Below are 15,815 nucleotides of genomic sequence, written 5' to 3' on the forward strand. Positions count from 1 at the left end.
AATCCATACATCTGTCCAAAATTTCTTTCTAGTTAGATATATGGGAGGATACAGGGACCATTGCCAGTTGCTGGAGGGCTGCAGTTTTCCAAGTAGCAAAAGTTGAGGCAACAGTTACTATTATAACACTTGGGTATGATAATGATAAATATTGCCTTGAGTTTCACCAAATGGAAACCCATGTCCCTTTGGTAGCTAGCAATGGTCCTCAACCCTCCCATAGATCCCAGTAACAAGAAACATTGGACTATTGTTTGTTGCATTAGTGTGGCTATGTTTCTCTGTTACCAGTTAGCAGGAGGAGTAGGAGGGAAGCAGTTACCAGTTGTCAACTCATTACATGTGAAAAAATTGGGGAGGGTGGTGGAGAGGTGAGTAGTTGAAATTAATATATATTTTATGGCTGTACTTATGACCAAGTGCCATTCTTTAGGGTTCTACCAATGGTGTTGAGAATGTTGATATCTTCTTTAATTTAGTAATGGCAGGTCCAGAACTTTTAGTCTTTCCATATATGGGTCATTCATATGACTTAGCTACCTCCCTTATAAGGGGGAAGAAGCCTTTGGTATATAGATAGATACATGGTTTTATCTCTTCTGCTGTTTTGCATTCTGTCATTCCAAATTATATCCATTACTTTTTGCAGAGACTACACCACTACTACATATTTTGATTTAGGACAGATCAGACATTCTATGATGTTTTGCAACATTTTGTCTGTGTAGTAAAAAGGCCACTTTTATGTTTGTTGACAATGTTTAGCTTGCCAATGATTATGTTGATATGTTTCTCAGGTAACACATTGTCCATGACTAGCTCTTCCATGTCCTTCTTTTGCTTACTGTCTCTTTTCCCAGTGAGTAATTCACTCATGGTCTTTTTGAGCTTTTGTCATTTCTAAAACTATTTTTCATGTTTCTAGGTTGAAGTTTATCATCCATTCTTAATTCTAGGCATATATATTTTTGAGATCTTTTTGTAACAACTTGCAGTCTTCATGATCTTTTGTTCTGATGAATTGTAGGATTGTTTTCAAACAGCACAACTTGTTGTACCTTTCAGTGTCTATCACAAATATTGAAAACATTGTGGATGTCAGTACTGACCCTTGTGGGACTGCAAATCATGATCCTATATCTTAACATCTTATCCTTTACTACTGTTCTTATTTACTGTTTTTTCGCAAAAACTTAATCAGTCAACTAGATTACCTCAGTCCTCCAGTATTCTCCAATTTCCATATCACTGAATTATGAAGTAGTTTGTCAAAGGCTTTCTTCAGATCAAATACACACAATCCACCTAACCCTTCCTACCCTTCCTCTTTTGCAGCAAATCTACCACTCTTCAGTAAAAACTTAATGTTTGACACACATGATTTTCCAGTTTTAACACTGAATTGATTGTCTGCCAAAATGTTCATCTCCTCAATGTATTTATTCCATTTATCTTTATCTGTTCTTTAACACAATTTTGGTTTCATGTTGGTCAGGGACTCCAGTGTGTAGTTCAGTGGTTTCTCCTTGCCTCTTCCTGTATACATTAGTACTACATTAGCCCTTTTCTAATATGAGCAGACAAGTAATAAATTTTGTCTGCCAATTGATCACTGCATTCTTCAAGTGTCCAATTTAAGATCCTCTCAGTCCCTGAAGCTTTTCTCACATCCACTCTTCCAAACAATTAGCATACTTCCTTGACTTCCACTTTTATATTTTTCAATCCATCATTTTTGTTTACATCTTTTTCTTTTCCTCAAATAATTTTTTCTAGTGAAAAGAGTGGAAACATTTGCTCATTATATCAGCCTGCATTGATGCCTCCTCATAGACCTCTCCATTCATTATTAGCATAGTGATTCCTTCTGTGTCTCTTTTGGCCTTTGGGAAAATTATACAAAAGTTTACATAGGTTCATCTTTGCAATTATTGACAGCACCCTTTTCAAAGCTCCTTTATTCTTCTCTTCACATTGTCTTGTAATTATTTCTAGCTCTATGTTCTCCTTCCCTGTTTTATTGTTTTTTTCTTTCTCTTTATCATACATGCTACATCTGTGTATATATATATATATATATATATATATATATATATTTCTAGGCTTTTATGTATTTCATTAAACCATTCCTTTCAATGATTCTATTCTCCAGTAACCCTTAGGTTGCTTGTGTTATATTTGTGTATTTACCTAGTTGTATTTTGCGGGAAGAGAGCTATGTTCATAGTGACCCGCTATTGTATCTTTCCACATCCAGTTTTTTCTTAAAGTCATGTATAGTTTTAGCACTCACTGTTTCCTCATTCAGTTTGTTCCAGATATATATCACTCTGTGTGGGAAGCTATTCTTTTTCAGATCTCTTCTGTAACTGTCTTTCTTAAGTTTCTTCTCGTGTCCTCTTTTTTTTCTTCTGTCCCATTTTAGTAGGTCGTCCCTATCTTAGAAGATATAGAATTTTATGTGAAGCAGTCTTGCAGTATGTTGCCTATCCTGTGTTGGTATATTTTGAGAGATGGCTACCTTAAAGTCTGTTAAGATGTACTCTGTTCTGTTTAGTTGGTCCTCTGGTTCATGTATAGGTTGTGGAGAGTGGCCAAGGATCATGACAAACAAGTGAGGGTTTGAATTCTCATATGTCTTTGTCAAATGTGAGGTCTAGTATTGTAGGGTTTTTATTTAGTGTAAGAAGTTGGCCAATTAGGAATACAGCAGGGTGTTTCCAGGATATGTAGGTGTTGGGGTAAAAAATTACTGAGGATTTTTGAAGGGATGCTGTCATCCTGTTTTATGTAAACTATTTTTCTAGTTCTCTGTGTTAAAAGTTATGGGTATTATATGAACGCTTAGAAAAGCACTTAACTGTTTGTTGTTCTTCAAAGGAACAAATCCTCTTTAATCAAGTGCATCTTCATCTACAACTTCCACGTAGGATAGTTCTTCTCATTCAACAGTATGAGGTTGATTGTACTACACTCCATTTTATCAGTCTGTGTCACAAAAACAAAGAAAATGCAATGTAATAAGCACTTACATTCACTCTTGTTTACATGCCTACACCGCCATACTCGATTCTGCCACTATTCGCTGTGATGCAGTGTAACTTCTAAGCACACAAAATAATGTGTCCTGGGCCCATAACCTATGTTAAAAGTTATGGGTATTATATAAACGCTTAGAAAAGCACTTAACAGTTTTTTGTTCTTCAAAGGCATAATTACTTGACATACATAAGTTTATGTTCTGACAGTAGTTTACACATCAACCTCTCTACATTGTGGCTTCACGATGACTGACTTGCAATGGTGTGGCATCCCTTAGCACGGGAAAAAACTCTCAGGCCTGGCTACTGAACTTTGTCATATGACATGCAAATATGCGCAGATCATACAACAAATCATATGAAAAATTCCTACTATACATTTTATCGTATATTCGATTAAAAACAACACAAGATGCATAATAACAAATATTTATATTTCAACACTCTGAGCTAGGTTTTTGTTTATTCTCAGAAGTTGTTTTGTAGCCATGGTGTTGCACAACTATTTTTAGGTTATCTCTGTGTGTGTATTTACCTACCTAGTTGTATGTACCTAGTTGTATTATACAGGAAGGGAGCTATGCTTGTTGTGACCTGTCTTTGTATCTCCCAGCATCAAGTTTTTTCTTAAAATTTTGAATAGAGTTTGCACACACTATTTCTTTGTCCAATTTGTGCCAAGTATCTATCATTCTGTGTGGGAAGCTATTTTTTTTTTCAGATCTCTTCTGTAAGTATCTTTTTTTAGTTTCTTTTCGTGTCCTCTTGTTTTTCCACTGTCCCATTTCAATAAGTCATTCTTATCTTAGATTTCCATTCCCTTCATAATTCTATAGATAGCTAGTAGGTCTCCTCTTTCCTTTCTTTGTTCCAGAGTTGGTAATTCTAATTTGGACAGTCTTTGTTCATATGTCATTTTGGAAAGAGTTGGTGCCAGTTTTGTTGTTGCTCTTTGTATTCTTTCTAACTGGGTGTCCATAGCGTTGCTGTGTACTCGAGTTTTGGTCTTATTAGTGTAGTTAATTTTTTTTTATCATTTCCTCATCCAAATAGGCAAATGCCACTTTTATTGACTTCGATAAATTATAGGTTTCTCCGACTATTTTATTAATATGCTTATCCAGTGTCATATCTTTGCTGGTCATCACTCCAAGGTCTTTTTCTGAGTTTCCTTTTTTGACCTCTTCTTCACCAATTTTATAATCTCTTGATATTCTGTTTTTAGTTATTCCAAATTCCATTATACTACATTTCTTGATATTGAATTTCACTTCCCACTTTTGAGTCCATTTCCAGATCTTGTCCAAGTCTTGTTGTAATGAGTTGCAATCCTCCTCCGTTTTTACTTTCTTTAGTATTTTTGTGTCGTCTGCAAAGAAATTCATATAACACTCTACTCCTTCATCCTGTGTTGGTATATTTTGAGTGAGTGCTTTGGTGTGTCTTTGGTGTGATGAGGAGAGGTCATATGTGAAAAAGTTGAACAGCACTGTTGATAATATTCCTCCTTGTGAAATTGTACAAGCTCCGGGCATTCAGTAGGAGTTGGATCTGAGACACTGTATTCTCAACCTACTACAGGGTTTGTCAACAATTTCTTGTCATTGGGCATATTAGTTTGTATTATCTTTCTTGATATTTTGTGTTGAACTGTATCAGAGGCCTTGTTTATGTCTATTACCACTATTATTGTTCTGTCTCGTGATATCTTTCTGTTGAAGCTATTAATTTTTGCATAGTGAGGTGTGTGAACAGAATGCTGATGGATTGGTTGTCTTTGAATCCATGATGGCTTGGAAAGGATGAGTTGTGAGTTTTGATTCTTTCCAGGATCAATCTTTCCATTTGCTTTGCAATAGAGAAGAGGAGTGAGATAGGTCTGTATGACACTGGAGATTCTGGTGGTTTGTTTGGGTTTATGATAGGGATTATGTGTGCTCTTTTCCAGATTGTTGGTATTCTATTGTGAGTCCAGGAGTAGTTGAAGATCACTGTGAGTACCAATATTGCCTCTGGTCCTAGATGTTTAAAGTGGTAGTTTGATATCTTGTCTGTACCCTCTGCATGCAAGTTTTTGAGATTCTGGGTGGCTTTCTCTGCTGGTGAAAGGTAGGGACAGCAATTGTATCTTCCTTTATTTCATATATACTCTTTGTTATTTTCCTGTTCTCTAGTTTTGTGGGTTTGTTATTAATTTTGAAGAAGTGGTTGTATTGCATGTTGCACTGTTGTTATGGTGATGGTATTTTGTTATTGATTGTTCTTATTGTCTCATGAATGGTTGGCGAATTAATTTTATAAATTTTCTTCATTTTCTTGATTGTACTCCATATCTGATTGTTGTTTGTTTTACCATTTATGGTTCTTGTATATTTCTCCCATTATTTTTTGCTCTCATTAATTTGTTATTTCTCTGTTTAGTAGTTGTAACAGCTCCTTATCTTGTTCCATCAGATTTCTTTTAATTTTCATTTCCATATTTTATTGGGGAGGCAGTATCAGGTGTGCTTCACCACACAACGATCCAAGGAAGAACACATTCACATCAGATAATAAAACAAGCACTTCAAAATGAAACACCAAACTCCCTACTAAATCAAATTCCATAGAAAAATCCTACATTTAGATCACCATCCTGCTCAAAAATAGTGCCAATACAAAATAGCCTCAGCCACAGAAACTGGCCCATATCCAACCATCTCACAGAGAACATACTCTGCCCCCACACTAGTCATACCCAGACCCAGACAACTACACAATTTATTTATTTATTTATCTTTTTATTTTTATTTATTTATTTATTTTTATTTATCTATTTTTTTGAGTGACGCATGGGCCAATCTGTAGGCTGTTGCTGGTTACTTGGGAGCCATGGGTTGTCTGCAAAAGAAATTTGGTGCAAAAAATTGATGAATCTAAAATGTGTAGTAGTTCTGGGTGTTTTATTTAGCTTCAGGGTATATATATATATATATATATATATAATATATATATATATATATATATTATATATATATATATATTATATATATATATATACATATATATATATATATATATATATATTTGAACAACACTGAATGGGTACCAATGAACAGATTTACATTTATCAACCACAATTCACTTTAATTCTAAGCCATCAATATCAAGAAAGTCAAGGAGGCATAGATGTAGAAATTGAAACGTGGTACAGCCAAGGACTCAAACCTCCACTAGCATGTGGTAAGTGATAGTGACTTAACCAATTGCGCGATCATCTCTCTTGATAGTGCAATTGGTTAAGTCACTATCACTTCTCACATGCTAGTGGAGGTTCGAGTCCTTGGCTGCACCATGTTTCAGTTTCTGCATGTATGCCTCCTTGAGTTTCTCGATGTTAATGACTTAGAATTAAAGTGTATTCAGTGTTGTATATATATATATCTATATCTATATCTATATATATATATATATACATTATATATATATATATACATTATATATATATACATACACGAGGGGCATTCAAAAAGTTTTGGCAACTATGTCTCAAAAAAGATCCAGTGTCTTTGGAACAAGGTGGCATCTGTGACAGTATGGCACGCCTTCTATTAGAGTAAAATGGAACTCAGGAGACCCGGGTTGACTGCTGTTTAGTGCATTGCCAGGAGGCTGAACATACACTACTATGATCTGCCAGAAAATGGCCTCGCCACACAGAAATTCTGTGTTTTCATGAGTTCAAAGTTCAGCAAGGATGCAAGGCAGATTCAAGCTGACCTGAACCAAATTCTAGGTTGGCTTTGTTATTCATATCACAGAGTAATAAGATGGGTATTGTTTTTTAAGAATGGGAGAGAGTCATTTGAAGATGACCCATGAACTGGACATCTTTCCACTTCACGGACTGAGGAAAACATTACTACTGTCAGGCGAATGATCCACAAAGATTAACACACAATTATTGCTTTTATTAGTGATCTTGGACTCTCAACTGGCAGCATCCATACAATCATTCATGAAGATCTAAAGGTGAGATAGGTTTGTTCTCAATGGGTGCTGCATCTTATGTTGGATGATAAAAAAAAAGAGGAGTTCATTGTGCTTCAGCAATTATCTCTGAATTTTGTCTTGAAGGTCAAAAACGCATCACAGATGTGGTGACTGGTGACGAAAAGTGGTTTTACTTCTTTCAAGTGCCAAATAAGAGGCAAAACATGGTTTGGTTTGGAGAAGATGGATGACCCACTGTTGTCAAGGGAGGATTTCATTCCTGAAAGCAAATGTTCATATGCCCCAGTTCAACCAGTCCTGTATCTGTTGGTACTATGCCCAAAGGTCAGAATGCTAATGGAACTTACTATACAGAAAGAGCTCTCAAGTCAGTAGTGAAAAATCTAGAAAAAACAAAACCCACATGCCTTGCCTCAGGAAAAGTTCACCTCTACCATGACAACACTTCCAGTCACACTGCTGTCAAAACTTGCCAGTTTGTGGAGGAAAGTGAGCTGCAACACATTGAGCATCCACCTTACAGTTCTGACCTGGCACCATGTGTCTTTTGGTTATTCCCTAAGTTGTCAGAAAATTTTGCTGGAATAAATTTTCACAGGGAACAAGACCTAACCAGAAAGATAAATGCAGAACTGAAAAATATACCTGCTTGTGAATACTGAGTGTTTTGCCAAATGGATGACATGGCTCCAGAAGTGCGTAAACCTTGGAGGAGAGCATGTTGAAGGAGGGCGAGGGTCAATAAATGTGTATCCCTATTAATTTTGTCTTTGTTACCCTGTTGCCAAAACTTTTTAAATGCCCCTTGTGTATATATTTATATATTTATATATATATATATATGTATATATATATATATATATATATATACACTATATATCTATATATATATATATACATACATATATGTATATACATATATGTTTATATATATATACACATATTTACGTAGCTGTATTTTATGGGAAGGGGAGCTATGCTCGTGATGTCCCGTCTCCATATCTTGTTTTATCTAGACTGTTTTTAAATTCGTGTATCGTTTTTGCACACACCACATTCTCATCTAACCTGTTCCAAACATCTATTATCCTGTGGGGAGAGCTGTTCTTTTTCAGGTCTCTTCTATAATTGTCTTTCTTGGTTTTCTTTCCATGTCCTCTTGTATCTCTACCATCCCATTTTATTGGATCCTCTCTATCAATAATTTCCATGCCTTTCATGATTCTATAAATAGTTATCAAGTCTTCTCTCTCTCTTCTTTGCTCCAATGTCTGTAACTCAAGTTTTGCCAGCCTCTCCTCAAATGATAGTTCTGGGAACGTTGGTGCCAATTTCGTAATTGCTCTTTGTATTCTTTCAAGCTTTGTTATACATTTTTTTGTACGTGGTGACCACATTGTCGCTGCATACTCCAATTTTGGTCTTATCAAAGTGGCTAGTATTTTCTTCACCATTTCATTGTCCAGGTATGTAAATGCCACTTTGATTGATCTTATTAAGTTATGTTTCTCTAAAATTTTTGTTTATATGTTTCTCAGGGGACATTATTCATAATAATGACTCCTAGGTCCCTCTCTCTTTCCACTTTTTTTAACTTCTTCCTCTCTCAATCTATATGATCCCACTATTCTTTTTTTTTTTTCTTCCAAAGTCCACTATACTACACTTCTTAATGTTGAATTCCATCTCCCACTTCCTAATCCATTCCCATACTTTATTGAGATCACTCTGCAGCAACTCGCAATCTTCTTTGGTGTTCACTTTTTTCAACATTTTTGCATCATCTGCAAAGAAGCTCATATAACTTTCAATTCCTTCATCCATATCATTAATGTATATAGCAAACATTACTGGGGCCAAAACTGTTCCTTGTAGAACTCCACTAATCACCTCATCCCAATTGGAATGTTTGTCTCTTATCACCACTCTCATTTTCCTTTCATGCAAGAAGTCTTCCATCCACTTAAGTAGTTTACGCTGTATTCCTTCTGCAGTTTCTAATTATTTTAGCAATTTCTTGTGTGGAACCATATCAAAAGTTTTTTCAGATCTAGAAAGGCACAATCAGCCCATCCATCTCTTGTATTATATCTATTAGCCTTGAATAGAAACACATCAAATTTGTGACACATGATCTTCCTTGTCTAAATCCAAACTGCCTCAGATTTAGTACCTTACATTGTTTTTTTTTTTTCCAAATGCTTTATCCATCTAATTTTGATCATTTCACAAATTTTAGCTAGCGTACTTGTAAGGGACACCTATCTGTAGTCTGTAGGGTCTTCTTTATTTCCCCCCTTATATGTTGGTACTATATTTGCTCTTTTTCAATCTTCTGGAACTTTTTCTTCTTTCAATGAACTGCTTATTAGACTATGTATTTTGTCTGTTAGTTCTTTCCTGTATTCTCTCAAAATCCAGTTTGCCATTTCATCTGGACCATGCAATTTTCTGACATCGAGATTACTCAAGTGATTCATTATTTCATTCCTTGTTACTTCTATCTCTTTCATAAGGGTGACTTTCTCCTCCCACTCGACATCTCTAAGTTGTATGTTCTCCCTCATAAACACTGATTTAAAATGCTTGTTCATAATTTCTGCCAATTATATTTCCTCTATTCAATTCCTCCTTGTCATAGTTTCACTAATTCTTGTCTGTTTTTCAGTTTGTTGTTTACAAATTATAAAAGAGTTTTGGTTGATCTTTACATTTTTCTATGACATCCTTTTCGTATTTTCTCTTTTCTTCTCTGTGCACTTGTATGTATTCATTTCCGACACTGGAGCAAAGAAGAGCGAGAGGTGACCTACTGACCATCTACAGAATCATGAAAGGCACAGAGATACTTGATAGAGAGGACTTACTTAACTGGGACAAGAGAACACAAGAGGACATGGAAAGAAAATAAAAAAACGTAGCTATAGAAGAGAACTGAAGAAAAACAGTTTTCCACATAGAGTTTTGGACACTGAACAAACTGGATAATGAAATAGTATGTGCAAAATCCATTCATGAGTTTAAAAGCAAACTAGACACTGCAAGATACAATGGCGGGACACCACGAGCATAGCTCCCCTTCCCGCAAAATACAACTAGGTAAATTTCTATAACCAGTATATATTTTCCATTTTTTGGGTTTTTTGTCTTTCCTCCATTTTATCCAAGCTTTATCCCTTTTATCTTGTAACTCCCTACATCTTTTGTTGTACCAACATTCTATATATCCTTTTTCTTGTTTTTGTCTTGGAACATACTTTTCCACTCCTTTATAAATTGTTGTCAAAATTTTCCATTTCTCTTCTACTGTTGTTTCCTCTTTGTATATCCTTTCCCAGTCGGCTTTTTGAAAAAATTCTCTTATTTTATCTAAATTTGTTTTTCCATACATCATTCTTCCCTTTCTATATTGTTCATTTTTCCCATGTACTTTTCTTCATTTAGTTTGAGTTCAGTTAATATGTCACTTTTACTTAGTGGTGTCTTATATTCAATCTTATCCACTATTTCAGGTTCTGATGTGATTATTAGGTCTAGTTTTGATGGCTCTTCCTCATTTCTATACCTAGTATTCTCTTGTATCCATTGTGTCATTGTATGTTCTATAATCATATCAAGTAGTAGGCCTACATTTCCCCATAGGTCATCTCCACCCCTCACTGTCATTTCTTTCCAGCAGATTTCTTTACAATTAAAGTCACTCATTATAATTATTCTTCCTCCACCTTCCATTATCTTATCTAGTGTTATCCTTGTGTCTTCTAACATATTCTTGTGTTCTCTTCTCACAAAGCCATTTTAGGAGGCACATAATTTACCACAAACTTGCTGCTCTTCTTGTCCCTGCCCTCTATTTCCATCATAATCATCTCTACTTTATTCTTTCTATATGTAACATTCCTAACATTTATATCCTTAGTCAGGAACATAACTCCACCCCCTTGTTTTACTTTTGTTTCTAATCCAATAATTATATACATGATGTCTCGCACTGTTGGGTGGTAATGGACCTTTCAATTTTGTCTCCACAATTCCCATTCTGGCAGGTTCTTTTTCCTTCAAGTTCATTCAAGCCTGTTATTAATCCATCTATATTTGTGAAGGACACTTAATTTTCTGATACCTCCATCCTGTTTTCTGTTTCCCTTCTGTTTTTCTCTCCTATGAACCATTTCCTTACATTCATATCCAATACTCTCCAATAGAATTTCTCTTTGTTCTGTTCTCATTTTTTTTCTTAGCTTTAATTCTTTTTGTTTTTCTTCCTCTCTTTCCTCTTTATTCATCTCTCTTTTTATCCATACTTGTTTGTGCTGATCACTTTTTGCTAGTTTCCCAGTTTTTTATAAGACATTCTGTGCCGTTGTTTGTGACCTGAATTTAACCTTAATTGGTCTGGTCTTGTCTATATTGTATTTCTCAGTCTATATATTTCTTCAATTTCTTTCCCTATTTCATGTTCACCTTCTTGAACTACTTTTAATACCTTGTTTACTTTTTCTTTCTCAGCTTTTACTCCTGTAGTCCTATTTGTATTATGCTTCTCTTCCATGCCTAATATAATCATACATTTCTTTTTATCTGCTAATTCTCTTACTATATTCTCCTTCTCTCTCATCACTTTAATAACTGTGTCCTTAATGTGTTCCTTCATCTGTTGTTTCACTATATCTCTAAATTCATTTTTATTATCCTGAAAATTTTTCCAACCACTTACCTCTTTTGCTATGGACTCTTTATTCTCTTTATTATTCCTCTTTAATTCCTCATTCTCATCCTTTACCTCTTTTAACTGTCTTTTTAATTCTTCTATTTCTTTATTTAGGTTTTGGTTCTCCTTCTTTAGTTCTTCTAATTTATCAACTCATTGTGTAATTAGTGCTAGTTGGCTAAACCTAACCTCCCATGATTGGTTAATTTTTGTTAGTTTTCCTCTAGACTTGCTAATTGGGGGAGATTGTCATCTCCCTCATTTAATCCATAGAAATAATTATCTCCACTTTCTCTTGAGCTGCTCTTATCTATATTTCTAATTTTAGTCCTTTTACTGACTTGTTTGACTTCAGCTGTGTCGTCTGCACATCTCTTGTTTACACCCCTTCTGACGTCCAGGGCCCAGTCTTCCTCTTCCTCATTTTCTTCCATTTTCCTCAATAATTCCTCCCCTTCTCCTTTTTCTTCACCTGCCCACGGCACCACAAGCTTTCCCCTTCCCTGCTAATACAACACAGGTACTCCCTCATTGCTGAAATCCACAAAAATTGCCTTTTTTCTGGAGTTCCAATCATTGCCATCAATCCGACTTACGTGTGTGTGTGTGTGTGTATTTACCTAGTATTCTACAGGAAGGGGACCTATGCTTGTGGTGTCCCATCTTTGTATCTCGCAACATTTAGTATTTTACCTCATATTTTACAGGAAGAGAGCTGTTTTCGTAATGACCCACTTTTGTATCCTACAGCATCCAGTTTGATCTTAAATTCTTGTATAGTTTTCGCACTCACTGTTTCCTCATTCAATTTGTTTCTAGATATCCACCACTCTGTGTGGGAAGCTATTCTTTTTCAGAAATGTTCTATAACCTTTTTAAAAAAAAAAATTCCTGTCCTCTTGTTTTTCTTTCATCCCACCTTAATAAATCATCTCTTTCAAGGACTTCCACCCCTTTCATAATTCTGTAGATGGTTAGTAGATCTCCTCTTTCTCTTCTTTGTTCCAGGATTGGTAGTTCGAGTTTAGCCAATCTTTGTCCATATGTCAATTTGGAGAGTGTTGGTGCCATCTTTGTTGTTGCTCTTTGAAATCTCTCTAATTTCTTTATATTCTTTTTAGTACTAGGTGTCCATAGTGATACAGCATACTCCAATCTTGGTCTTATCACTGTAACTAATATTTTCTTTACCATTTCTTCATAAAAGTAGTCAAAGGCCACTTTCATTGATCTTAGTAAATTGAATGTTTCTCTGACTATTTTGTTGATATGTGTGTCTGATGCCATGTCTTTGCTGATAATTACTCCCAGGTCCCTTTCTGAGTTAACATTTTTAACTTCCTTTGTACCATTTTTATATTGTCCCAATATTCTATTTTTACTTTTTCCAAATTCCATTATACTACATTTCTTGATGTTGAAGTTCACGTCACACTTTTGACTCTATTCCCAGACTTTGTCCAGGTCATTTTGTAGTGATTCACAATTTTCCTCAGTACTTGCTTTCTTTAGTAGTTTTGCATTATCTGCAAAGAAGTTCATACAACATACCACACCTTCATCAATGTCATTTATATATATGGCAAACATTATTGGAACCAATACAGAACGCTGCAGGACTCCACTTATCATCTCTTCCCAGGTTGAGTTCTTGTCTCTTAAGGGGGTACACGACACCTGGAGGTCATTTTCTAAAATATTTAGAGTAAAGAGCTGAAACTTCTTAGGTAAATAGGTATCCATATTGCCTACATTTTAGGTGAAGCAGAATGATGTATGTACACATGTACGTATACCAGTAGCAACATTTAAAAGTGCACAGCACCATAATACGTGGACCAATTTGTTTTATATTTTGGCTATGATTAGTCAGTAGGCACACCTAGGGCCGGTCATTGAGTAATTGAACAATTTCCTTTATACTTTTGCATACAGGCATTTCAATTTTAATGTCTGGCAAAAAGCGTGAAAAATACAATTTTTTTGCTCTTGTTTCCATTATTACTCCAAACTCTTTCATCCTATTCAAAATATTCGAACGATCGGGCCTAGCAGTTACTAAAAGTAATATTCCCTGTAAGTTTCATCTAAATCTGATGTATATTAGATTTTTTATGATTAAAAAAAAGTAGAAAAATATCGAACGGAGATATGGCAACTTGAAATATGAATATATCTGTAACTTGCTTATAGTTTCACCAATTTGACTGATTTTTTCATGGCTTAATTCTTATTATATAATAAGTAAGTACAGTAAAAATTATCAACATATTTTAATTATAAATACTTTAAATACTGAAAAACTAAAGTATAAGTATGTCACAGTAGTGACGACGCACAGACGACAACATCATATAATTTGCTTTTTTGCACCTTTGCCGGTTTCTTCATATGAAACCTCTCTGCTGGGGGTCTTCAGGGTATCTAAATCATTGGAAAGAGGTTTATTTTCCAGTAGTGGGCGCCTTCTCTTTCCTCATCAGATTCCCCTCGCCAATCTATGTTGGTAGGGCACCCCCTCCAGCATCATATGATGTCCCTTCTTCTTTCTTCTTCCTGTATAGCCTTGATCTTTTTCCTCTTGCTTTCTTCTTTGGATTTAATCTTCCTCTTTGAATTGTTTAGTCTAATGTTGTCCTTTACCTCTGTCACCGTCACAGAGGTGCAGGTGAGGGCGGTGGTGGAGTGAGAGGTGGTGAGATCTTTAGTCGTCTTTGACTGCTTGCCATCTTTAACTGCTGTTTTTTGTCATTGTGATGTTCTTTTGTTCTTTTTGCTACCCATGATGACTGTACTAAAGAGTAATATGTACTAGCTAAAGTAATAGATTGCAATGAGAGCTCATGAGACATGCGTACTTCCCTTTTCAGAGCTAGCCGGGAACTAACGCTTAGTTTCGCACAAAGTTGCCGAAATATTCTCCCTCCACCTTCCTCCCTTCCCCTCCACAATCGTGGGCGGGGAGTTGGGGATGTGTGTGCATGTAAGGTCACAGCATTACCCATAGCTCTGAGCTCTCTTCCATGAGGGAAATAGCTGTTGGTCATGAGTCCAACACGTGATCCAAAGACCATGGTGAATCTAAATCCAAATGGTTTTGGATTTAGTATATTATTCTCCTCCAAGTGTTTAATCCATTTACTTTTGATAACTTTTTTGCATATTTTTGCTATTGTACTTGTAAGGGAGACTGGTCTATAGTTGGCTGGATTTTCCTTGTCCCCTCCTTTGTATATTGGTACAATATTTGCATTTTTCCAATCTTGTGGTACTTTTCCTCCTTTGAGTGAGAAATCAATTATCTTGTGTATGTTGTCTGTTAGTTCATCTATACATTCTTTTAATATCCAATTTGCAATTCCATTGGGCCCATGTGATTTTCTGACATCAAAGTTTTTGATTTGGTCCCTTATTTCTGTGTCACCATTATTTCTTTCATGGGGTGGGGGGATCTCTCTGTCCTTCTTCCCAATTTTGTGAACTTTCAATTGTGAATACAGATTTAAAATGATAATAATTTCAGCCATTCCTACATCATTTATACTGTATATTCATTATTTCCTTCACACAGTTTCACAATTTCATGTTTGTCTTTTAGTTTGTCATTCACATACCTTTAGAATAGCTCAGGTTGGTCCTTGCATTTTTCTATTATGTCTTTTTTCATATTTTATTTTTTCTTCCCTGCATAGTTTTACATATTCATTTCTTAGTTTGATGTATATTTCCCTGTTTTGTTTTGTTTTTCTTTCTTTTCTTTTCTTTTCCAGGCTTTGTCTCTTCTATCTTTATCTTTACTACATTTTTTGTTGTACCAGCACTTTATATACACCTCTTGTTTCTTATTTGGTATGTATTTGTCTATTCCCTCATTGTTCAATTTCTCTTCCATCTTTGTTTCTTTATATAAGAAGTTTTTCCAATTCCCATCGTGAAATAATTTTTTTGAGTTTCTCAAAATCTGTTTTGTTATACATTAGTCTTCCTTTTCAATGTTTCTCATTTCTTCTCACATCAATTTGTTCTTTTAGTATTAACCTGGTTGTATTTACCTAGTTGTATTTTACAGG

At 35.2% G+C, this 15,815-nt stretch overlaps 1 protein-coding gene across 6 annotated transcripts in view; it reads left to right on the forward strand.

The window, feature by feature from the left end:
* Tomosyn (syntaxin-binding protein tomosyn) overlaps positions 1-15,815 on the forward strand; it is an 870,373-nt gene that overhangs the window by 703,688 nt on the left and 150,870 nt on the right. For 5 of the 6 annotated variants that reach the window (XM_076202137.1, XM_076202139.1, XM_076202142.1 and 2 more), the window contains exon 17: positions 4,990-5,034. The exons of the other annotated variant lie outside the window; for it this stretch is intronic. In XM_076202137.1, coding sequence (XP_076058252.1) covers positions 4,990-5,034 — 45 coding nt within the window. The remainder of the gene's footprint in view (positions 1-4,989; positions 5,035-15,815) is intronic. 6 annotated transcript variants of the gene reach the window in all.

The sequence above is a fragment of the Oratosquilla oratoria genome, chromosome 18 (assembly GCF_046742065.1).
Source record: "Oratosquilla oratoria isolate Oo_2021 chromosome 18, ASM4674206v1, whole genome shotgun sequence".
Taxonomy (NCBI): Eukaryota; Metazoa; Arthropoda; class Malacostraca; order Stomatopoda; family Squillidae; genus Oratosquilla; species Oratosquilla oratoria.